This window comes from Protopterus annectens, chromosome 5.part1 (assembly GCF_019279795.1).
Source record: "Protopterus annectens isolate FY-2018-M chromosome 5.part1, PAN1.0, whole genome shotgun sequence".
NCBI classification, from domain to species: Eukaryota; Metazoa; Chordata; order Ceratodontiformes; family Protopteridae; genus Protopterus; species Protopterus annectens.
The window spans coordinates 266,548,522-266,573,322 of NC_056736.1; the positions used below are offsets into that span (position 1 = coordinate 266,548,522).

At 42.5% G+C, this 24,801-nt stretch overlaps 1 protein-coding gene across 1 annotated transcript in view; it reads right to left on the reverse strand.

Moving 5' to 3' along the window:
* The window catches only part of SLC22A15 (solute carrier family 22 member 15), a 1,628,958-nt gene that overhangs the window by 290,609 nt on the left and 1,313,548 nt on the right, over positions 1–24,801 (reverse strand). The window contains exon 9 of the mRNA XM_044072941.1: positions 11,783–11,903. Coding sequence (XP_043928876.1) covers positions 11,783–11,903 — 121 coding nt within the window. The remainder of the gene's footprint in view (positions 1–11,782; positions 11,904–24,801) is intronic.

Below are 24,801 nucleotides of genomic sequence, written 5' to 3' on the forward strand. Positions count from 1 at the left end.
ATCAGAACCATAAGCCAAAGGCAAAAACATCAGAGAAGTATAGGACAAATATCTGTCCCGAGACACTGAGTCCTCATCTGAGGAATCTGGTTCCCTAAGGCATTTAGTGGACTAAGGAGAAAGAGGACTAAAACTCCTTGAGGAGGCTTTAGGGCCATTAAGGCAGAAATCAAGCCCTGACTAGACTCTTGCCATTCCCTTTGAGGTTCCTTAATATAGACCAAAACATGCTTCGGTTTTATTCTTTTCTTAGTAGGGAAACCATAACTTCCTCCCTGATCAATATATGTGGAATCCCTCTAAAACCCTCTGAGATGATCTACCACATTTCCCCTCAATGTCCAGAGAAGATGCCTGCAAAGTCTCAGAGAATGTGCGAAAAGACAGACCCATGCCGTCTAAGTCAGGGTTGCAACAGAGGAATCCCATGTAGACACTGAACAACTCACAGAGCTATTACCTGCTTCAAGAGGGATGTCTGACAGTGGCTGGACATCTAAAGAATATGGCTAAGACTTCTTGGCCTTTGTTTTACCTAGCAGGAATATCTCAGGGTAAAAGGATTCTGCCATGGTACCCTGGGCTAACCATTTAAGCCACTGCTTCTTCAAGATAATGCCCAGGGAAGACAAATGGCTTCCGAGTGTCTTATGCACAAATGCCTTACAGATACTACAAGAGATATGGTAATGGGAAGTCCCCATACAAAAAAGACACTGTTTGTAACAATCCCTATAGGGAATCTGCTTCCTATACTGACATTGACGGCATGAACTCTAGATAGTACGGTATGCTAGAACTGTTTTTTTTTTGTGCTTTTCACTGATTATGTGGTAAAGAAACGACTAAAAACGCTAAGCGGAGTGCATAGCAATGATTTTCTAATTTGCCAAACCAGTAAAATGTTTAGAAAATGAGTGGAATTACCTGTCAAGTTTGCTCGCCAGGAGTGATATTCTAAGCATATTTATTAACTGCATGTGGCAATTTTAACATTATAAGCCTAGCAACATAGTTTGCTGTGACATACTATTATGCTGGTTTAAGCAGAAGTGTTGTTTCCTAGCATTTAGCAAGTGGATTTAGCTGTACTGCCTTAATGCTGTAACTACTGATAGCATAAAACCACATAGGAAAAGCTGTGTAAAATTCACTAAACTTGCCTGTGCTGTACACTACTTCTCTGACTGATAGTTGCAATTGAATATAAAGTAATGCAGAAGCTGTGGTACTACTAATATTAATGCAAGCCCTCCCTGAATGTATAATACTGTTTGCATACTGTTATGTTAGCTATGTTCCATTTAGAATCCATGCACTGACTATGTACCTTACCAGGTCTTTCCACTCCAACTGTCCTTACCTCGAACGGCTCAATCTGTGCTGAAAAGAAATATCCTGAAAACTGAAATAAAAGCATTCTTGCACTGTCCCTCACTAAGGAAAAGGACTGCAAGGTCTATATCTTAAGTGTAACTGTTGTGCTACTAGATTGCTTGGCTGAACTGGGTCTACAGCTAGCCTAGGGTCCATAGTAAAAGAGAGCTTAACAGTCTTAGACTCCCTAGTCAGGCTGCTGTAATAAGTAATAAAAAAACATTCTACAGCTCAAACAGCCTGTATAACACATTCCCCCTGCTTACTTCATCTCATAGTTGCTAAAGAAGTAACAAAATATATGTACAAAAGTAAGGTTAAAAGCTTGCATTCTCCCAACAGTCAGTGAAATTGCCTGGCTAAGCTACAAACTTTGTTTAATATAGTATTGAGTACAACACAGCTCACTTTTCAAAGAACTGAGTAAAACTGAATAAATTGCAGCTCACTTTAAAAAGAACTGAGTAAAAACACTGTAAAGTTGTATTCTTTAAGCCTGCATACTCCCAGACACTGTCTTTAAGCCTGCATACTCACAGACCCTGGAAATCCTTGTAACTTGGTGTAGCCCCACTTCGCTTGGGCTTGCTCCATGCCCCCCTGTCCCCAAATTTCACCCACCCCCACTATTGCTAAATTTAAGACCAATAAACCACTCCCCCTCCTACAACCTATCACTGATAACCCGCACCTCCATACACCACCCCTTCCTGCCAACAACCCCCCCTTAATTCTCCACCCACATTCCTTACCAAGTACCACTACTATCAAGATGAGACCAATCATGTTCCTCTCAGTTATATTGCCTGGGCTATATCTCCTCATCATCTATGAAAAACAGCCCTATTGTGGCTTTCACCACCCCATATCTCATACCATCTCTGCTCCTACCTTGAGTGAATCAGGCCAACCCCTAGCTCACTACAAACCTGTCCTCTCCACTTTTAACCACAACCAACTAACTAGACCACAGACCATCTCCGGCAAAACTAGATATTATCATAAAATAATAAGTAAAGTGCTGAAACTAATAATCACAGTACAACTTACTCTGATGAGGGATGGAGATATCCACCCTAACCCTGGACCCACCCTTCCCACAAGCTCCCAGCCCACTACCACCTTCAACATATGGCCAAATGCAAGGTCCCCTAACTCTCTCCTAACCTGTCACCTAAACATCAGGAGTATTAACAACAAGGTTCATAATCTTCATGCCCTTCTAGCCACCTACTTGCCTGATGTGCTATATCTTACAGAAACCTGGCTAAAACAAGGAACTAAAAATGATGAGGTTATCCCACCAGGCACCAGGGTACAACATACTTGGACTAGACCGAAACACCAGGAAAGGTGGAGGAGTAGCAGTTCTGTTTAAACACACAATAGATGCCACTCTAGCCCCACAGCAACCCTCCTTGTTCAATAATGCAGAAGCCTAAGTTAGCAAACTACAGCTTAACAAAAGTAAATATTCATTGCCTGCATTTATATCCTCCCAGGCAACAATGCAAATACCCTAGAAGACTTCCTCCAATGGCTTTCCAACAAATATCCCTATGAAACTATGGTGTTAGGAGACATTAACATTGACTGGAACAATTGTTCCTCTGAATCTCCCAACACCTATATAAACCTTCATGGCTTTATCCAACTTGTATCCTCACCCACCAGAATAAATAAATCCAACAACAAAGGCAGTATCCTGGACTGGATTCTTATCAACAATCACCCAGACCTGTATAACACGGGTCCCCAAACAGATGATACAAGTGACCACCTACTCACTTACATCATTAAGCATAAAGTAGATAACCACCACCAAGTTCTTTATAAATCTATCAGAAACAAGAACTTTAACTCCACTGACTTTCAGAACGAACTCAGAGCATGCAATTGGGCCATACCTAAAGAATGTCCACTAGATGATGCTGTAGACAATTTTAATTCTAAATTCCTCTCCATTCTAGATTTCCACGCTCCTATCTGCACCCTTAGAGCCAAAACCAAGACTGCCCCTGGCTCTCTAAAGTAACCAAAACCAAAATCATAGCAAGAAATAAAGCATGGGACAAATGGCACACCTCCAAAGACCCACTTGACCATATTAAATTCTGACAACTAAGGAAAGATACCAAGAAAGCCAAATTGTTAGACAAATAAAAAACTTCTATCAACACCTTCAGCAAAAACACCAGAACAAACCTCAAAAATTTTGGGCAGGCATAAACAAACTGCTCCACCCTGGCCAAACCTCTACCCCCACCCCCTCAACTTGCGACCTTAAAACTCCAGAGGAAACTGCTATCATTATTAAAAACTTTTTTACCAAAACCATCCAATCACTAGCTAGCCAACTATCCCCCACCAGCTCCTTTCAAAACTCCTGCACAACCACTACCCCACTCCCTTTCGCCTTCCAACCTGTATCTACATCGACCATCCGATCTCTAACAAAATAAAGCCCACTACCCTGGCAGCTGATCTCCTCCCCCCAGAATATTTACAAAAAGGGGCAGATGCCATTGCATACCCTGTCTCGATCATAACAAACCGCACTTTGACTAAAGCCACTTTCTCCCTCTCTCTGGAAGGTTTCCCAGGACATTCCCCTTCATAAAGAAGGGAATTCTTTAGACCTCTCAAACGTCCGACCAATAGCCATACTATTATCACTGGCCAAAATTATGGAAATGTGCGTCCTCAACCAATTAATGCACTATCTCACCCAAAATAAACTACTGGCCAACTCTCAGCATGGTTTTAGGCCACACCACAGCACCACATTAACCCTCCTATCCTTCTCTAACTCTATCAACACCAATCGAAACAATAACAAACTTACCTCAGCTGTCTTCCTAGATCTCTCTAAGGCCTTTGATATGGTCAATCACCAACTGCTTCTCCGCACTCTGAAGGAAATGTCATTGAATAGTAGCTCCATTAATTGGTTACAATCTTACCTGTCAGATAGACAACAAGCAGTTTTAAGGCAGAATACCCTATCCACATGTCTACCCATTACACTAGGAGTCCCCCAAGGCTCCATACTAGGACCACTACTCTTCTCAGTCTTTATCAATGACTTAACCCACCATCACTCCCAAGCCCACCTGCATCCAATACGCGGACGACTCTAATATGTACCACCTCCTCCTCAACTGAGCTTATGCCCTAACCCAGAATACTTTCAATGATGTAGAAAAATGGTTTGCAAACCGTCAGCTTCTATTACACCCCAACAAAACTAAACTGTTCATCTTTTCCCCCACCTGCAAATCCTCCTCACCATTTTTTACTATAAGTTCCAACAATGGCACAATCATATCCCCAGATACTTGCACAAAACTACTGGGCATCATTCGATAATGCCCTAAAATATTATATCCATATCATTCCATGTCAATCATGCCATCAAATCTGTCAACAAAAAACTGGGCTCCCTATACAGGATCAAACCCTTCCTCACTCCTTTTGCAAGAACCACTATCGCTCGGTCCCACCTATCTACCCTCTTCTATGCCTCCCCCCTCTTCACTAACCTGAACCAAGCCACCCTTACCAAACTTGCTAGTTGCTACAACCATATTGCTAGATTTGCTACAGGTGCTACCTCTAGGACCCACCATTGTATCAACCTAACTCAACTAGGATGGCTAGAGTGGCCCAGTTTTCTCCAATATAACCAACTTATAATAACCCACAAAATACCATATCAACCTGAAAAAACACCAGCACTAAATATCATCAAACCATACAGCAACCTGATGACACTACGCTCTGCTGACAAACTGCTGGTACAAAAAACTAAGAGCATAAATGTGGCTGGAGACTCGCTATTCGCCAACTCAGTAGCAAAACTTGGAATATGCTACCTGCTGAACTTGCTCACCAATCCTCCTTATCCAGTTCAAAAAAGCCTCAAACTACACTTTCAACAGCATTGGCAGTGTCCCTGCTTAAACCCCGACTAATCACGACCCGCTGTTCCTGCAAACTCTCCCTAAGCATTTCAATCTTATACTCTAATAAGTGTACAAATTATTGAAGAGACTTAGCCCATAACTCCGTGTATTATTGTCTGAAATTGAAGCCGCATGATTTTGATGTTGTCTACTATGTTTGTCACCCTCCTGAAAACTGCATATTATACTTAATCTCTAAATGTTTCTATTGTTCCTAATGTATTTATACTCTGCTTTCGGGAGCTTTTCTCCCCGGGTCTCCGCTAAAAATGGACATATATTCAGTCAGACTTTCCCGGTAAACAAATGTAAAATAAAATAAATAAATAAAATAATAAAATAAAAGACCAAAAAATAAAAAAACAGGGCACTTATCTGGTGTTGCTAAATATTCAGAACAGCAACAAGTTATTCAGACCAACTGGCAAAAACAGTGTTCCAACTGTCGGCAAAGAAATTAAAGAAGTCAGGGTAGTTGTGTCCATATGTCCTTGTTATGCCCTAGGTTCTGTGCTGGGAGCATAAATGTGATGTACGGCACATACAAGACCTTTTTTATGCTTCTGCATACTTGCTGAGCATCAGGCTACCCTGGGCAGGACATCCCTTCTCTACAGAATACTGCAACAGTGAAGAGGAGGAGGACATCCACCATTTCTTTCTCCCTTTCTGGCTCCTAGAGAAGGATCTTGGGGGTGGGGGTGGTGGGGGTAGAAAACCGTATCCTGACTACAGAAAGGGATTTTTCATCTTGCTCACTTCTAGTTAGTATATCTTTAACTTTGGACCCAAAAGGTGTTGAGCCATTAATAATAAAGGTCATTCTGAAATGCTCTGCAAAGTTACACAAGCACATCCAGGCATGACTCCTACAAATAATGCCCATGCCTGCTGCTCTCAAAGCACCTTCTGGCTCATGTAGCATTAGACATACGATGCATTGAGACATATTACAATGATTGAAGGGTGACTAAATGAGAGGCCACGGTTTTCTTGTCTTCTATAGATGTAGACCCAGAGAGGGACCTTAAGATTTCCTTGTCCAAATCCTTCTGAAATCTAGTAACATGTGCCAAGTATTTCAGTGCCTTCAAAGCAAAGGTAGCTGAATCATATGTTCACTTCCCAAACCTGTTCACTGCCCTAGAGGAGCTTTTCGCTGTGGGCTCTTTCCTGGTGGCTGCAGCCACTACTACAGAATCCACAGCATACCCCTTGCTCCAAAGCTAGCGATCTTTCTAGGAAATTAAGTGCTTGTCTGGCTTGTGGGAAATTGGTTCAGTAATGTCTAGCTCCTTCCAAGCTCACTTAGAAATGAAGTTTGCCATCTCATTCTTGGGCGGAAGCACCCAAGATGTAGCAAAGCTGGAGCCAAACAACTCCAGGAACAAAGACTACTCCTGGGAAGGGGCTTCAGTGGATCATTCACACTTTTGCCGGAGAAGTTTGAGAATTTCTCCAAATGAGATGTCCTCAAGGGGGGAATCTGGGAGACCCCTTCCCATCATCAAAATCTGTGTCCTCAGTGCAAGACTCCTGTGGACAGCATGTGCCTCCTTTTACACAAATGCTTCTGTAGAGCTACCCCGGTGGGATGTTCCAGAGAAGACTCAGAAGAGACTTGTAAACTCCCTACACGTATGGACTCAAGGCTCTTTGGGCTCTGGCTATCCCAGGTGTACCAGATGAGAAGGACTGAGATCCAGGGGTGTTCTCTGGGAGATGAGTGGAGTTGAGCTGGGGAGAGAAGTTAATGTCTTCATTTGGAAGAGCACTCCCTCTTGACAGCCTTGAAAGCCAACACCAAGGGAGTTCCAGAGATCTGAATAGCAGCAGCTGAAGCATGTTGGTGTCAAGCTGTCCAGCATCTAAGCTCCAAGTGGAAGGGATGCCTCCAAAACCCTTGGAGTTGAACCCACTCCACAGATCCAATGACTGTGGGATTCTTCCAGCTCTGACAGCATCAGAGTTGTATGGGTTACAGATTTTGTTGGAGTGGAGATAGCCATATATTTAGTCTGGGTTAGGTGGTGCTTGGAACCAAAACTCCAATCTCTGAGAAACAAACTGGGGTAGAAGCAACAACTGGGTGAGGAGAAGGGACACAGCTCCTTGGACCAGCAGGAGCTGGAGCCAAGAAAACTCCAACTAAATCTGGGACCTGAGAAATTTCCATCATGCGGTCCACATTAGCTTCTGAGAGGCACTTGGTTGAATGAACTGACTTGCAGGGATGAAGCGATGGAGGGAGGTCTGGATGAGCAATGGCTATTCCTTTCATGCAGAAAAAGAGATCGTAGCTAAACAGAAACTGGCATTAGAGAAAAATGTGGCTTCAGAAAAGGAGTTTTGGAACTGATCAGGATCATCTCTGAGAAGAGATTTTGGAGCCTGAGCCCATGGTGCAAAAGAGGAAGATGAACGGTCTGTAGAATGTTTCTTAGAATCCTACGACTTATCTTTGAAGATTATGTTTCCCTTGGATTTGTCTGTAGCCTTATTTGAAGAAAGGAGACACTCCAGTACCAGTTTGCAGAGTCCTGGATGTTTCTACCACAGAGGTAGGGAGAAGTCCTTTAAAGATTAAATTCCTATAACTGCCTGGGTACCAAAGACAGTGCAACTATCACACAGTTCATCCAAGTGAGAAGCTCTGAGACAGTAAACACACACAGAGTGTGCATCCAAGTTTGGTATTTTATGCCTGTAGCCACACATAAAACCTGATGGCTTATCTAACATTTTAAAAGTCAACAGAAAAACTACACAATAATGTTTGAGTCTAATAGAGAAGGGGAAAAAAGAAAAACTCAAGCAAGCGCACGCACACACACACACACACACACACACACACACACACACACACACACACACACACACACACACACACACACACATACAGGTAGAAACTGCAAATAAAGTGAAAAAAGTAATAATCTATTCTTAGAATATGACAACTCAATGTGAAAGGGGATGTCCCTTTTCATGTCGCAAGACAGAATGAAAAAGGCAGGAATGGACAATGGTTCGGTAACTCTCATCAGGCCTTTAAGACCGTGGGAGAAGGAAGACTGTGAAGACAACTAATACATACTGCACAAACTAAAGACCATCAAATATATCACCAAACAAGTGCCTAATAAGGTTTTACATTACAGATGGTTAATTAATGAAAAATGAAACACTGATTACTACCTCTGATTTAAGTTTCTGCTGAATGAACTTTTGTAAGGCATGCTATGTCTCTGCTCCTGTCACCAAGTATTATATCAAAAGAAATTTATTCTATACAAAGAAGATACTGTATCAATGTAAACTTTGGTAAAGTAATGTTGTGAATACAAGTTGCATGTAAATTACCATTTGATATGTTGCTGACTATATGGGACAGGGTTGTGGCTGAAAATTGTACTTGTACTTACCCACTAACCTGCTTAATAAAGATATAAACAAGTAAATTATCTTTTGGAGGACTTTCTTTCCCCTTTATTATACTGAACATTTGGAGTAAGAAAATTAACAATATTACATATAATGAAAAAAATGTGAATTTGGGGAATAGGCACTAAGCAGCTAATAAGACACAGAGGAAGGGAGCTAAAATGAGTTGGCAAAGGGATATATTATATATATATATATATATATATATATATATATATATATATATATATATATATATATATATATATGTCTACTTTGTTTCGTTGAATCTCATTTCACTGAATTTAATTTCACCCCGAACACTTTGCTGAAAACTCAAATTACTGAAAACTCATTTCACTTAACTGAACTGCAGTTAGTATATATGGCACTGTTTAGAGTACTGTAAGGCAATTAAAAGGTATATGCCTTTTCCCCCACTGTAGTGCTATCTTGGAGTTGGTATATATAGTTGGGGCGGTGTGGGGGGCTAAGCGCCCTTCTTAGTTTGAGTAGATATCGTCTTCTGAAGAGAGTTAGTCATTTGTGTTGCAACTATGCATGTCTACTGTTTAAAATGTATTGTTTTGACATTTTTGGTAAAAATACAATATAAAACAAACACGGTGGGGGGATGTGCCCCCCACACCCCGCCTAACTATATATACTACCTCCAGGACCGCACTACTATATATATATATATATATATATATATATATATATATATATATATGTCTATGGCTTAGTATCAAAATCTTGCACCTGCAATGTGCAGATGTTCATGTTTCTGACCCAGAATGTTGGAAATCAAATGTACGAACAGGAACATGACCGAATGAGGTATTTCAGGAAAGTCGACAACTCAGGAATGTTGAAAATGCCATGTCTGGTCATGCCCTACGAACGTGTTGCAGGGGGGCAAGCACCCCTGCACTCCAACCCCCTGCTACTTATATATACAAACTCAGAGATCGCACTACAGTGAGGGAAAGGGTAACATTTCCCAATCCCCACTATAGTCCGATCTGCATTCAAAATGTTGCAAGTGTGCACTTACCGTTGTGATTTCAACATTTTTTCCTGCTATTCTGAAACACTGAACTGAGCCATTCGAGTTTTCCAATTCAGTCATTGTCTGAACCAGTAGCAGTCATGAATGCACTGATATACTTTTGTATTTACTGCTTTAAATGTTAAATGAAATTGTCTGAACCATATTTTGATAGTAAACCTACACACACACAAACATATATGGTGTTTACTATTTTATTTTCAAAACTGCATCAGTCGACTGATCACAATGTTGATATGAATTGCGAAATATGGATCATCGGGTGTATGTCAAATCTTCGAACGCTGGAAATGTCGAACATCATATGGTCGAGACCATATGATCGACATATCAAGTGTTCGAAGATTGAACGGCAAAGTACAGTGCAGAATGGGAGAATTTCCTTTTTCTGCACTGAAGTGCGGTCTCGGAGTTGGTATATTCTGTGTATCACCCACCTACTGGAAAGACTTAAAGTTAACACTACACCATGTATGATAACCATCTTAATATATGTGTTTTCCTTTTTCAGATGAAATTTTTAACTGTTTCTTTCCCATCTACTTGTGTCCAAACTTTGCTTGTGTATGTGAGAAAAACATGTACCTGTGTGTACATATTGTTAAACAAATCTCAGTTTTGTGATAACTCACTGTAATAATTTCACTGTATTTATACTTGTTTTTGTACATTTGGAGCTTTTCTCCCCAGGCCTTCGCTGAAAATGTACCTGTATCCAGTCGGACTTTCCCGGTTAACAAATGTAAAATAAATAATAAATAAAATATTTAAGTAGGGGAGGTGTGGGGGTGCACTGTTAAGGTGCGTTTTTCTTTTTCTTCTTTTTTTATTATCTATTCGAACTTCCAAATGTCGACCATACGGTATTCAACATTTTGGACGTTTGAATATATAACATAGACCTGGATCATCAATATGGCAGCCAAGTCAAAATGAATATATCAACACCCGTAGTTCAATGTATTCAACATAGCAGGAGGTGACGTCAGTCATCCATGCTATGCATAGTAGCATACTTTTACACCCTACTACATAGTAATACATAGTATTAAATTAATTAATTAGTATTAATATATAGTCATTTTTAACAGTATATTTGCTTCACTATTTTGTAGTGGGGCAAGCCCCCTGCAAATTATATATACCAACTCCGAGATTGAACTACAGTGAAGAAATGGGTTAATTCCCTGTTCCTCACTGTACCGCGGTCTCCACTCAGAATGCCGAACTCAGATAATCTAAGTACACTACCCATTCGCTGTAATGTATTCGATGTTACCTGGTTCGCATTTTGCCTTCTGGAAAACTACCTTTCGTCTAACCCATGTTCGATCACCTGCACTTCAAAAATATGATAGTAAACTGTATATATATATATATATATATATATATATATATATATATATATATATATATATATATATATATATATATACACACACGCACACACACACACACACACACACATTTATATATATTTACGCACACACACACACACGAGCCAGGTGAACAACTACGGCCCATAGGCAAAAGTGGTACGAGTGGAATGTGGTGATAAACAGAGAAGATTAGGGAAAAGTTAAAAGGTAATGGTAAAATGTAAGAAAATAAAACAACACAAAAAGCAAACAGAATACTTTAATCAGATCAGAGCAAAGGAATCTGTACAAATAAATATTCAAGGCCACTCATAAACGTGAAATGTTGAACAGCCACAGTACAATTACACATCTTCTGTAACTAAATAGAAGACAGAGCATTAACTCGGTACATTTGCAAACACTTCTGCATGTTAAAGGTGAACTTGCATTCCAATAATAAAAATGGTACACCTTAACAGCTACAGTGTTATATACAACCCTGTGCTCTATCAATGAACTGCAAAAGCAGAAGTTAATATATGAAAAAAAATGCATAAAACACTGATATGAATTCATAACATTCATACCTGACTACTGTGGGATAAAGCTCGGATGAGTAGATGTATACAATGTTGAAAGCAGCACTGATGGTTAGTTTTCCCATTAATGACAAAGATCGACTGTTCAGAACTGAAAACACTCCCGTTTCTAAATCAAAGATAACAAAACTGTAAAAGAACTTCTGAATACAATTTTTGTTCGACAAATCACTTAATGCTTCCTACAGAGACTAACATCAAGTGTAGTTTTAGCTATTTTGCCAAAATTATACCAGTCCTTCATAAGAGGAGTTCCTCATATACTTTAATAATTCTCACAAAGCAGAACTCTGATGTGGTAGCCAGCCCCTTCAACAGCATGGACTTAACAGAAAGTATATACTCACTATAGCATGGACAAAACCAGATTTAGTTTTAAAGCAAGGAGGATTTACTATGTGATGTTTGGAAATGGAGCAGCCAAAGGTAAGGTGAAAATCAACAAGACATAAAGTGCATATAATCTTTAAAAAGCAAAAGGAATAAATATGATTCTGAAATAAACATTTCTTATGTATGCACTTGTGAATTGGGCATCACTTCATAATTAAGATGAGCAAAGTGTTAAATATAATGTGCAATGACACATTCAGTCTGTTAATGTTTCCAAAAACATGTTTCTCGTAGACTTTATTTTAAAATTAAAAAAGAGTGGCAGATGCCAGTAACCTATTTTAATTTTCTCCCACTTTAAACTGTAGTTCAAAATTGGTGATTTCTACAAGACTGCCACATGTAGTTCGCATGCTGATGTCATCATGCCTTGCATACAGATGATGCAATAATAGGGGTATAGGTATGTGCCACCAAATGGCACTAGGCACGTAAAAAAATGGATGTGTGGAAATACCCAAGATCTAATTTAATAAGTACACCATGAAGTTGTGCAACTGTACTCACTAAACAGTAATGTTATCCTGCATGCTCGCTCTCTTACTTAGTGTTTGCTCTTAAGGCAGACTTCTGTTTTGGAAAGTGAAAAACCATATATTCTCACTTCCCCTTTCCTCCTTTTATACAAGTGCACCCATTTCTCATTTTATTAATACAAGAATTTTGTTAGGGAAAATTTTATTTATTTATTTTACATTTGTTGACTGGGAATAGTCCGACTAAGCTGCAATTAACCCTTTTTCAGCAAAGGCCCAGGAAGAAAAGCTCCAGAGAACTATTATAAACTACAGTAATACATTCATTAGACAATACAGTAAAACAGTTACAGGGGCAAAATCAAAAAAGGTGTAACAGAATTTTTAGCAGGTATTTACATTTGTCTTCTTTTTCTTTCGGCTGTTCCCATTAGGGGTCGCCACAGCGGATCATCCATTTTCATTTCTTCCTGTCCTCTGCATCTTGCTCTGTCACACCAACCACCTGCATGTCCTCTCTCACCACATCCATAAACCTTATCTTAGGCCTTCCTCTTTTTCTCTTACCTGGCAGCTTCATCCTTAGCATCCTTTTCCAAATATACCCAGCATCCCTCCACAGCACGTCCAAACCAATGCAATCTCGCCTCTCTTGCTTTGTCTCCAAACCGTCCAACCTGGGCTGACCCTCTAATATACTTATTCCTAATCCTGTCTACCCTCGTCACACCCAGTGCAAATCTTAACATCTTTAACTCTGCCATATCTAGCTCTGACTCCTGCCTTTTTGTCAATGCCACCATCTCCAACCCATATAACATAGCTGGTCTCACTACCCTCTAGCAGACCTTTTCTTTCACTCTTACTGGTACTTGTTTGTCACAATTCACGCCTGACACTTCTCCACGCACTCCACCCTGGCCTGTACTGTTTTCTTCACCGCTCTTCCACACTCGCCATTACTTTGAACTGTCGATCCTAAGTATTTAAACTCATCCACCTTTGCCAACTCTACTCCCTGCATCCTCACCATTCCTCTATCCTCCCTCTCATTCACACACATATATTCTGTCTTAGTCCTGCTGACCTTCATTCCTCTCCTCTCTAGAGCATATCTCCACCTCTCCAGGGTCTCCTCAACCTGTTCCCTACTCTCACTACATATCACAATGTCATCTGCAAACATCATAGTCCATGGGGACTCCTGTCTGATCTCGTCTGTCAACCTGTCCATCACCACTGCAAATAAGAAAGGGCTCAGAGCTGATCCTTGATGTAATCCCACCTCCACCTTAAGCATCTGTCACTCCCACTGCAGATCTCACCGCTGTCACACTACCCTTGTACATATCCTATACCACTCTTACATACTTCTCTGTCACTCCTTGATTTACAAGTCAATTAGTAATGCAGTCAATGTGGGAAAAAAGATATTTATACAGTTTAGGTATTTCTTCAGTGCAAACATACGATGCTGTCAGATCTAGTTTATAAGAGGATGTATGTAAGGGAGAGAGATTATGCTCTATTAGGAGTCAGGGTTTGCAAAAGTACAGGTAGACAGACCGGGAGGAATAGAGGTGTTGAGGCAGTACGAGAGTAATAATAAAAAGTTAGTAGATGTGGTCAGACAGTAAACAAGGTGGGCAGGAAACAGTTCATGGTGGAGGAGTACAGTGGCAGGACCAGAGTGTTTTTAGGTGATCTTTGGCGGCAGCTTTGAATTGTTTAGGTCGATTTAGTAGTCTAATTTGGAGTGGAAGCTTGTTCCAAGCTATGGTAGGATGGTAACTATATAGATGACATCCCATTTTTGTCTTAAGTTTATAGATAAGTAGTAAGTCTTGGCCCAAGCTGTGGAGTAATCTAGTTGGAGAATAGTTGGATATGAGGTAGGATAAGTTAGGGCAGAAGAGAAGTTGATATAGTATAGAGTGTAAAATTTGAAACTGAGAGAGCAGAAGCAGGTTAGGTAGTTCCAGCCAGATTAAGTGCATACGTGAGACACAGTGATGAGTTTTATAAGTATGTTGGGCAGAGAATCTAGCTACTTTATTATAGGCTGAGTTTCGTTTTGATAGGAGTGAGGCGTTAAGGTTTGTAAGTATTTGAGAACCATATAGTAGACCGGGTAGGAGATAGGTGTGAGATAGGGTCAGTTTAGCTTTGCTGGTGAGAAACTTTCTATGTCTGTATAAGAGACCTAGTTCTGATGGATCTTCCTGATGCAGTTGTTGATGTGTGAGTCAAATTTAAGTTGATCATCTGAAGTGACACCTAAGAGTTTGGAGCTAGGTTCAGGTACTATTGGAGTGTTATTAAGGGATAGTATAGTAAAAGTAGATTTAAGATGGTAAGAGTTTTTGGGAGAAATAGTAGGAGTTTGTTTGTTTTAGGATTAGTTGGTTGTTGGTGAGCCAGGTCTCAACTGATGTAAAGGCTGCTTGAGTAGTAGTAATGAGACCAGAGAGAGATTCTGATATGGTAATCACAGTAGAATCCTCTGCATATTGAACAAGAGATGGCTGAGGGCAAGAGGTGTAGAGTAGATTGATAAAGATATTAAATAGCATTGGACCCAGTATGGATCCTTGGGGAACTCCCATTTTTACAGGAAGGGGAGGGGGAGAGCCATTTCACATCTATCAGAGAAAGAGAGAAAGATGGAAAACCAAGTAACAGTAGCAGGAGAGAAATTAAGGTTAGTCAGTTTTAAAAGAAGAAGAGAGTGTGAGACAGTGTCAAAGGCTTTGAATAGATCTAAAAATAAACAGGAAACAAGTTTGTTGTTATCACGAGCCAAGGAAATAGTGTTGGTAAAGGAGATTACGGCGGTACTAGTATTGTGTTTTGGGCAGAATCCATGCTGAGTGGGAGTAAGTAGGTTTTCCTGTAAAAGATAATTGAGAGTTTGCTTGTGTATACATTTTTCAAGTAGCTTTGAGAGGGGAGACAGAATGGCTATTGGTCAAAAATTGGAGATTTCTTGGGAATTTCCTCCTGTGTGGCAGGGTAGCATATAGAATTCCTTCCAGATTGATGGAACATGACACTCAAATATGGAGCAGTTAATCAAGATAGTTACAGGAAGAGCAACAGTATTGGCTGCTAGATGGAGGAAGTAGGAATGAATGTTATCAGCAGACGTTGAGCAGGGTTTTAGTTTAGAGAGTAGAGATTTGATATAAGTAGTAAATACAGGTTTAAGAGAGAAAAGCTTAGAGGGGTCAGAACTAGCAGGTAAGACAGAGTGGTTTGGATCATTTGGGGAGATGACTTAATCATCTTACAGTGTCATTGGTAGTGGGGGGGGTGATTTAATCAGCTTAGTTACAGTGTCAATAAAGAAGGTGTTAAAGATAGAGGCAGTGTCTTCAGGTGTTTTATTTGGGTAGGGATTAGGAATAGAAGGGTTTCCAGGATGCAATATTTGGCTGATATTTGGGTATGCATGCAGGAACAGCAGGTATCTCATAGGCTTCTACCCTGACTTTACGTCTGAACTTTGTTAGGGAAAATGGGTATGTACACAGGAACAGCAGTTATCTTACAGGCTTCTACCCTGACTATAATTCTCAAAGAAATGCCCATCACAGGGTCGACTGTGAGAGAGTGGCTGCTTTCAACAACTTTCCCATAAAATGATTATTTTATTTTGAAAATGGGGTTAATCACTAGCAATTATTGCAAAAAAAATGGAAAAAAGAAGTTATGTCTTACCATAACAATCCATCTGTGTTGTTGATCTTCGTTCATTCATTACTGATGGGTTATAGGTTCCGTCCTCGGAACTGAGCCGGCCAAATATCAAGCTCGCGTCAGACAAGAACTCTCAAGTGAAGGTCCTACCCAGAATGCTCTGCTCCCTGTTACCTCAGATCAAGTTTGCAAGTTGACAGATAAAAGTAGAGGCTACCTCTGGTCATAACATACCTACAATAAAGGAGTATATGAGATCAACCAGGAACTTCTGGAGGGGGACGGAGGGTGGGAAGTAATGAATGAACGAAGATCAACAATACAGATGGAACATTATGTTAAGACATAACTATTTTATCTGATGTTGTTAATCTTCATTTATTCCTTACTGATGGGACAGAGTCCCCAGCTACCTGGTATCCCTGGGTGGCCCTCATGGAAGGACATTCCTGAGCACTATAGAGCCAAAAGAAGCTCTACCGCCAGAGGCCAAGTCCAATTTGTAATGAAGCATAAAGGTATGAGGTTTGGCCCAAGTCGCAGCTGAGCAAATATCACTGAGAAAATCCTCAGCATGGAAAACTGCTGAAGTTGCCATAGATCTTGTAGAATGTGCTTTCACTCTCTGAGGCAAAGTGACGTTTTTGTTGTAGATAAAGGTAATACAATTTCTCAAACATAATGCCAATGTAACTTTTGAGACAGGATGACCTCGTCTAGGTCCAGAAAAGGCCAGAATCGGTTTGTCTGATTTACGGGTGGATTTTGTTCTATCCAGATAAAATCGTAATTGTCTATGAACATCCAAGGAGTGCAGGCAATACTCTCCCTTGCTAGAGTGGTTAGGAAAGAACACTGGGAGATCAGTAGATTGGTTGATAGATTGCTCTGACACCACTTTTGGTAAAAAGGAAGAATTAGTTCTTAGTGATACCCTATCCTTATGGAAGATAAGATAAGGAGGTTTAATGCATACGGCTTGAAGTTCTGCCAGGCGTCTGGCCGATGTGATTGCAATCAGAAACAAGGTTTTCCCAAAGAGATATTTCACATAACATGAAGACGCGGGTTCAAAGTGGGGAGCTGTTAGAGCCTGCAGAAACCTGCCAAATCCCAAGGTTGTACCGGTTCTCTAAAGGGAGGTTTTAGGTGGATAACCCCCTTCAAGAAAGTTTTACAGAGTCTATGTGACATAAGTGGAGAATCCTGAAAACCAATGTGGAAATTTGAGATGGCAGCTAGATGCACCGGAATAGTAGAGGCAGACACCCCATAGTGGAAAAGATGTGATAAGTAATCCAAAACCACCGAAACTGGGGCTGACAAGGGGTCTAATTGTTTATTCGCTGCCCATAGATTGAGCCTTTTCCATTTATTAACATAGATTAGTCTGGTGGACGATTTATGAGGTGCAATAAGAATATTGCGCACAGGGGATGAGAGGTTTTCCTGCCTGGCAATCATTGGAAGTGGAGAAACTACTCTGTCAGTTTCAGAGTTGTTAGATTGGGGTGAATCAGACCCTGTGGATGGCAAATCAACACTGGGGATAGATTGAGGATCAACGGTTGATCTAGCAGGTGAGGCCAGAGGAAGGGGAACCAGACTTGTCGAGGCCAATATGGAGCAATGAGGATCACTTTGCTCTTCAACTGCCGTGCTTTCTTCAGAAACTGAGAGATGAGGGGAACAGGAGGATAAGCATAAAGTAGACCCAAGGGTCAAGCGTGGACTAGAGCATCTCTCGCTGACTGTCCCCGAGGGGGGGATCAGGGCAAAATAGTTGCTGCACTTGTAGTTGGTTGGGGAGGCAAATAGGCCGCAGCAAGGCTGGCCCCAGCAGTTGAAGATTCTTGCCGCTATCATAGGATTGAGGGACCACTCATAAGATTGCAGAATGCACCTGCTCAGTTTGTCCGCTATCATGTTGGAGCTCCTGGGAATGTGCGTTGCAATTAGAAAGCGTTGGAAGCTATTGCCCACTGCCATATTCTCAAGGCCTCTTGGCATAACAGGTAAGATCTGGTGCCCCCTTGTCTGTTGATGTACCAAACCAATGACATGTTGTCTGATTGGATCGCAATAGTCCCTGACGGAAAGACGGAATGAAATGCTTGCAACGCTAGTAGCACTGCCCTCAGTTCCAGGACACTGATATGCAAAAGGGCCTCTGTCTCCGACCAGGTGCCTTGGACCGAGTTTCCCTGACATAGTCCCCTCACCCCATCAGGGAGGAGTCCGTAGTCACCGTGGCTTTCGGTTGATGGGTGCTGAAGGGGCGAGACCATTGTTGGGGATTTCGAGATGTCTACCAGAGTAAATCTTGCTTGCATCTTTTGAGTTACACTTATATGAATAGACAAAGGATGTTGTAGAGGGTACCACTGAGTAAGAAGTAACCACTGAAGGAGCCTCATGTGGAATCTGGCTAGAGGAACAATTGTGATCGAGGCTGCCATTGACCCCAAGAGTTGGAGTATAGATCAAGCAGGAGATTTGTGGTGACAGAGCAGTGGCTGAACCTGCTGCCCTATTTTTTGAAGCCTGTGGTCCAGAAGAGATGTTGTACAATTTCTCGTGTGCAACAGAACCCCTATGAATTCCAGACACTGAGCTGGGGTCGTGTTGGACTTCTCCCAGTTGATAGTGATTCCCAGACTTTGTGCTGTGCGGAGAGTGTAGTGCAGGTTTTCTTCCAGTAGATGCTTGGTGGGGGCGGTGAGGAGCCAGTCATCCAGTTATGGAAACACCTGGAATCCTTGAAGTCGCAAGTGAGCGATAACCACTGCCATGCATTTGGTGAACACTCTGGGGGTTGTAGAGAGACCGAATGGCAGAGCTGGAAATTGGTAGTGACTGGTTCCTATACGGAAGCGGAGGTATCTTCCTGAGCGTTTGTCCATTTTTATGTGGTAATATGCATCTTGAAGATCTACAGAGCACATCCAATCGTCTTATTCCAGGAGAGGAAGGGTAGACTGAACCGTGACCATCCGGAATTTCTCTGTTTTTACAAATTTGTTCAGTGTGCTGAGATCCAGAACTGGTCTCCAGTCCCCTGTCTTTTTTGGCACTAAAAAGAATCCTGAGTAAAAACCGGATCCTATCTGGTCTGGGGGGACTGTCTGGATGACTCTCTTTTGTAGCATCTTTTGGATTTTGTGTGCTGCTGCTTCCCTTTGACTGGGTGGAATGTCGGGTAATACTCTGCATGAGACTGGGCAAAGAAGGAAGGGGATGCGATAACCTCTGATTATCCGTTGTACCCAAGAGTCGGTGGTTATATTTTGCCAGGCAGCAGGGTACAAGGAAAATCGACCCCCGATCGCTTCCAGAGGTGAGTAGTCGGACAACACTTCAGGAGCATTGATAGGGTTGGTCAGAGAACGAGTCTCTGGAACCCCGGTTTCATGGACCTCCTCTGCCCTGAGAGGGGCATCTTCCAATGGAGTTTCCCCCTCTGCCTCTAGAGGAGAACTCAGCACGTGTGTCACAGAAAGAGCCCTGTGATTTCCTGTGCCACATCTTCCCAGAGGAATGGAGTGTCTGACACCAATGGCAGATAGGGTCTTGCCATCTTGTTTGAACCTTGCCAGCGTATCTTGCACTTTACAGTCAAAGAAGCGGCCTCGATGGGGGTGTTCATGAAGGAGTCCGCAAAGGCGCATCCAGGCATGTCGTCTGGTGACTATACCTGTGCCTGCTGCTCTAGCCGCTCCTTCCGTTGCGTGAGAAATAAGACACATGGAAGAAATGGAAATGGACTCTAGGGTGGCTATCTGAGAAGTCACATTGTCATGGACCTTGACAGAAACAGCTCCTGCCAAGGTTTCAGAGAGCTGGTTGATAAGATCCCTCTGAAGCCTGGTAACGTGTGCCAAATAGTTCAAAGACCTTAGGGCGAAGGTTGATAAAGCAAACACATGCTTCCCTAGCCTGTCTATCGCCCGGGACTCCTTGTTGGGGGATGGACAGTTTGGCTCTCTTCTGCAAAATCCTTCTTAGTTGCAGCCGCCACCACCATAGCATCTACTGGAAGACCTCATGATCAATGTGGGTGCTCAGCTGGGGCCGATAATATTTTATCCGGTCTCCTTGGTATCGCTTCCAGGGTGTGAGGAGCCCTCAATGTGTGTGGGACAATAAGCTGGATGAGCTCATCGGCCAGCGGGGTGACCCAGAAGGTTGGGGGCCAGGCACGAAAGGCCTGCAGGAATACGGATTCCTCAGAGGAAGGATTAGAGGACTTCCAGTCACCCCTCTTTCTAAAGATCTCGAGGATGTCACCAAAGGACACCTCATCAGAGGCTAACTGTAGGGACCCTTCCCTGTTATCAAAATCCATATCTTCAGTCAATGACTCCTCAGCGGAGTCCATGTGCTTCCTCTTGCACGACGCTTTGTGGGGTAATTCCTCAGTGGGAGGTTCTGCTGAAGATTGCAAAGAGAGGGTCTCCCTGAGGAGGAGGAACCTGAGGTCCTTGTGCCTGGTGGTTGTGGCTTGTGATAGTTGCAGCACAGAAGGGGAGAGGACTCCGACATGTGGGGTTTGCCAGCGAAGGCAAGTGCCCTCTCCATGGCCTGGAAGGCCGACCCACCCAAGGAGGGATGGGAGTCCGAAACTGAGCACGATAACCTCAGAACTGGGGTCACACCCTGCCTCGACGAGTCAAACCCCAGACCAGGAGTCTCAAGAGGACTGTGAACCGTGAGACAGGGAGGATTCCTGGAGGATGCCATAGAAAAAAATCAGTGTGGAACCAGGGATGCCCTCTCCCATGGCACAGCCTCTGGCCTGAGAAGAGCCGATGCCCAGTGCACCAAGGGCCACAAGGACCACTCTGGTTCCAAAGTGAGAAAGTACAGTTTTGTACCTACCATAAATGTAGATGTTCGAAGATCCACATTGCTGCAGTCATAACTAGTGGGTAGTCCGCTGTCCTCGGTCGGCCCGAATACCAAAGTATTAGGCTGGCGTCGGTCATGGGCGCTCAGATCTGACGTCAGAGCGTCATGGTATTAAAGCGCATGACCGACGGCATATGGTCAGTCTTATGTTGGCCCAGATGTCAGAAGGCCCAAAAGAAAGGCCACAGCCAAAAATAGAAAACCTCCAAGACACATGTACAAACAACCTCTACCACCCAAACCATACAACTACTCCAAACTACAGAGGGGAAGGAGGGAGGGTAAATTGGACTGCAGCAATGTGGATCTTCGAACATCTACATTTATGGTAGGTACAAAACTGTACTATGTTCCTCATCTCACATTGCTGCAGTCATAACTAGTGGGTAGAATCCCAAAGCAAAGGTAAAGGGAGGCTGGCAAAATCATAAAGCATTGGGAGCTGCTAACATGCCCTGTAAGACTGCAGTGGCAAATCCAGCCCTAGATTTGGAATAAAGAGGAGATGGTAATGTTTAGAAAAAGTGTGCACTGAACTCCAAGTAGCTGCCTCCAAAATATCTTTAGTAGCTACACCTTAAAAAAGCAGTAGAAGTGGCAGTAGCCCTAGTGGAATGAGGTCTGATTCCAGCGGAATCTCCTTACCATGATGAGAATAACAAAAAGCAATACAATGGCCAATCCACTTAGAAATAGTTTGTTTTGAAACAGGTTTCCCTGAGAGGCCAAAGCAAAAGAAACAAACAACTGTTGAGACTGTCTGAACCTTTTAGTCCTGCTCAAATAATAACGAACTGCCTGTGAATATCCAAAGTGTGCAAAATTTTCTCCCCTTTATTTTGGGGATCAGCATAAAAAGTAGGCAAATGAATAGATTGGTTCAAGGCCACATTTGAAACCACTTTAGGCATAAAAGTAGGGTTAGTACGAGAGATACCCTATCCTTATGAAAAATCAGGAAGGGTTCAACTGCCATCAAAGCCTGTAATTCAGATACCCTTCTAGCAGCGTAATGGCCAACAAAAAGCAGTCTTCAATGACAAAAACTATATCTCTGACGTAGCTGCAGGTTCAAAAGAAGGTAAAGTATGCTTTCCAACACAAAATTGAGATCCCAGGAAGGAGTAGGAGCTCACATGGGGGTCTTATGTTCTTTGCCCCTCTAAGAAATTGCTTAAACAAAGGATGAGAGAATAATGGTGGGTCACAGTCATAGTGAGCAGAAATGGCTGCAGCATGAACTTTTACAGAGGAGAAAGACAAACCCTTGTCTAATAATTCCGTAAGATATTGAAGAGAAACACTCAAATCAGGCCTGGAAACATCAAAGCTCTTTGCTTTGCTCCAAATAAAAAATCTCCTCCATTTATCTGCATAAACTTTCCTTGTACTAGGCCTTCTGGCCTCCCAAAATAACATCAAAACTTGTTGAGGAAGCTGCGACCCTCCAGGTTCTAGAACCGAATATGCCAGGCTGTTAGATGCAGGGACTGAATCCTGACATTGAGGAAATGATTGCCTGCCTGAGACAAAAGGTGTGGAATTGAAGGCAAAGGCCAAGGAGGCTCCTTACTAAACTCCTCAGCAGAGGGTACCAGTGCTGTCGAGGCCAATCTGGAGCTATTAGAATCATGGAGGCTTGTCTTGTCTGACCTTCAAGAGCACCTTGGGAAGGAGAGGCAGAGGAGGAAAGGCATAGACGTGAAGATTGCTCCAACTGAATGATAGAGCATCCACTCTCCAAGCTGTTGGATGAAACATCTTTGTGCAAAACTTTGGCAACTGGAAATTTAGTGGAGAAGCGAACAGATCTATGTCTGGAGTCCCCATATCACTGTCAACTGTCGAAATACATGAGGATCCAATTTCCACTCGTGGGGATCCACCATCTGTCTGCTCAAAACATCTGCTAAGGAGTTCTGTGCTCCTGGCAGAAACCTTGCCTGAAGAGTGAGGTGCAAACCGAGAGCAGTCTCCCACAAAATCATAGCTTGCCTGCAAAGAGAGTCTGAATGGGTTCCCCCTTGCTTGTTGATGTACCACATAACAGTTGTGTTGTCTGTTTGAATCAACACTTGTCCTGGGTGAAGTAGATCCTTGAAAGCCATCAATGCAAAATGGACTGCTAACATCTCCTTCAAGTTGATATGTAAATGTTGAAGTCTGGCAGGCCACGTGTCTTGAACCCATTTTCCATTAAGGTGAGCTCCCCAAGCCTTGTCCGAGGCATCTGTCGTTAAAATCTGACTCGCCTCTGGTCGGGTCACAGAGAGTCCCTTGTTTAGGTGACATTCCTGTGCCCACCACAAAAATTCCTTTTGAATGCAAGGTATTATCTGAATGACAGTGTCCAGATCATGGCAGTGTTGCGTCCATACATTTTTGAGATACCATTGTAGCTTCCTCATATGCAGTTTGGCATTGGGAAGCACCAGAATACAAGATGCCATGAACCCCAAGGCTTGAAGGACTGCCCTTGCAGTCAGCCTGGACCGTAGAGACAATTGTTGGAAGTAAAGAGTAAGGTTTCTTTGTTTGTCCAGGGTCAAAAGGCCATCTGGGAAGCTGTATTCAGTCTCACACCCAGAAAGCACATTTCCTGAGAGGGTACTAGACTGGACTTTGTTTCGTTCACAGAATACCCTGGGCACCTTTAACACTGCCATAACATACTGTAGATGGTGAAGAAGCTTGTTTTTGTCTTGAGCAAGAATCAGGCAATCGTCCAAATAAGGATAAATTTGAATTCCTCTTACGGGCTATCGCTTGACGACCTTTGTGAACCTTGTTGGGGATAAGAAGGGCAAGAGAAACTTAATTAATCCTATACATTCCTGCAAAACTGGGCCTGTTTAGGACACTAGAAAAATAACCTCTAAAGGGATCCAGATTAATCTGGCTTGCCAACAAGGATCGAGGGCTGCCATTGACCCCAAGAGTTGGAGTATAGATCAAGCAGGAGATTTGTGGTGACAGAGCAGTGGCTGAACCTGCTGCCCTATTTTTTGAAGCCTGTGGTCCAGAAGAGATGTTGTACAATTTCTCGTGTGCAACAGAACCCTATGAATTCAGACACTGAGCTGGGGTCATGTTGGACTTCTCCCAGTTGATAGTGATTCCCAGACTTTGTGCTGTGCGGAGAGTGTAGTGCAGGTTTTCTTCCAGTAGATGCTTGGTGGGGGCGGTGAGGAGCCAGTCGTCCAGTTATGGAAACACCTGGAATCCTTGAAGTCGCAAGTGAGCGATAACCACTGCCATGCATTTGGTGAACACTCTGGGGGCTGTAGAGAGACCGAAGGGCAGAGCTGGAAATTGGTAGTGACTGGTTCCTATACAGAAGCGGAGGTATCTTCCTGAGCGTTTGTCCATTTTTATGTGGTAATATGCATCTTGAAGATCTACAGAGCACATCCAATTGTCTTATTCCAGGAGAGGAAGGGTAGACTGAACCGTGACCATCCGGAATTTCTCTGTTTTTACAAATTTGTTCAGTGTGCTGAGATCCAGAACTGGTCTCCAGTCCCCTGTCTT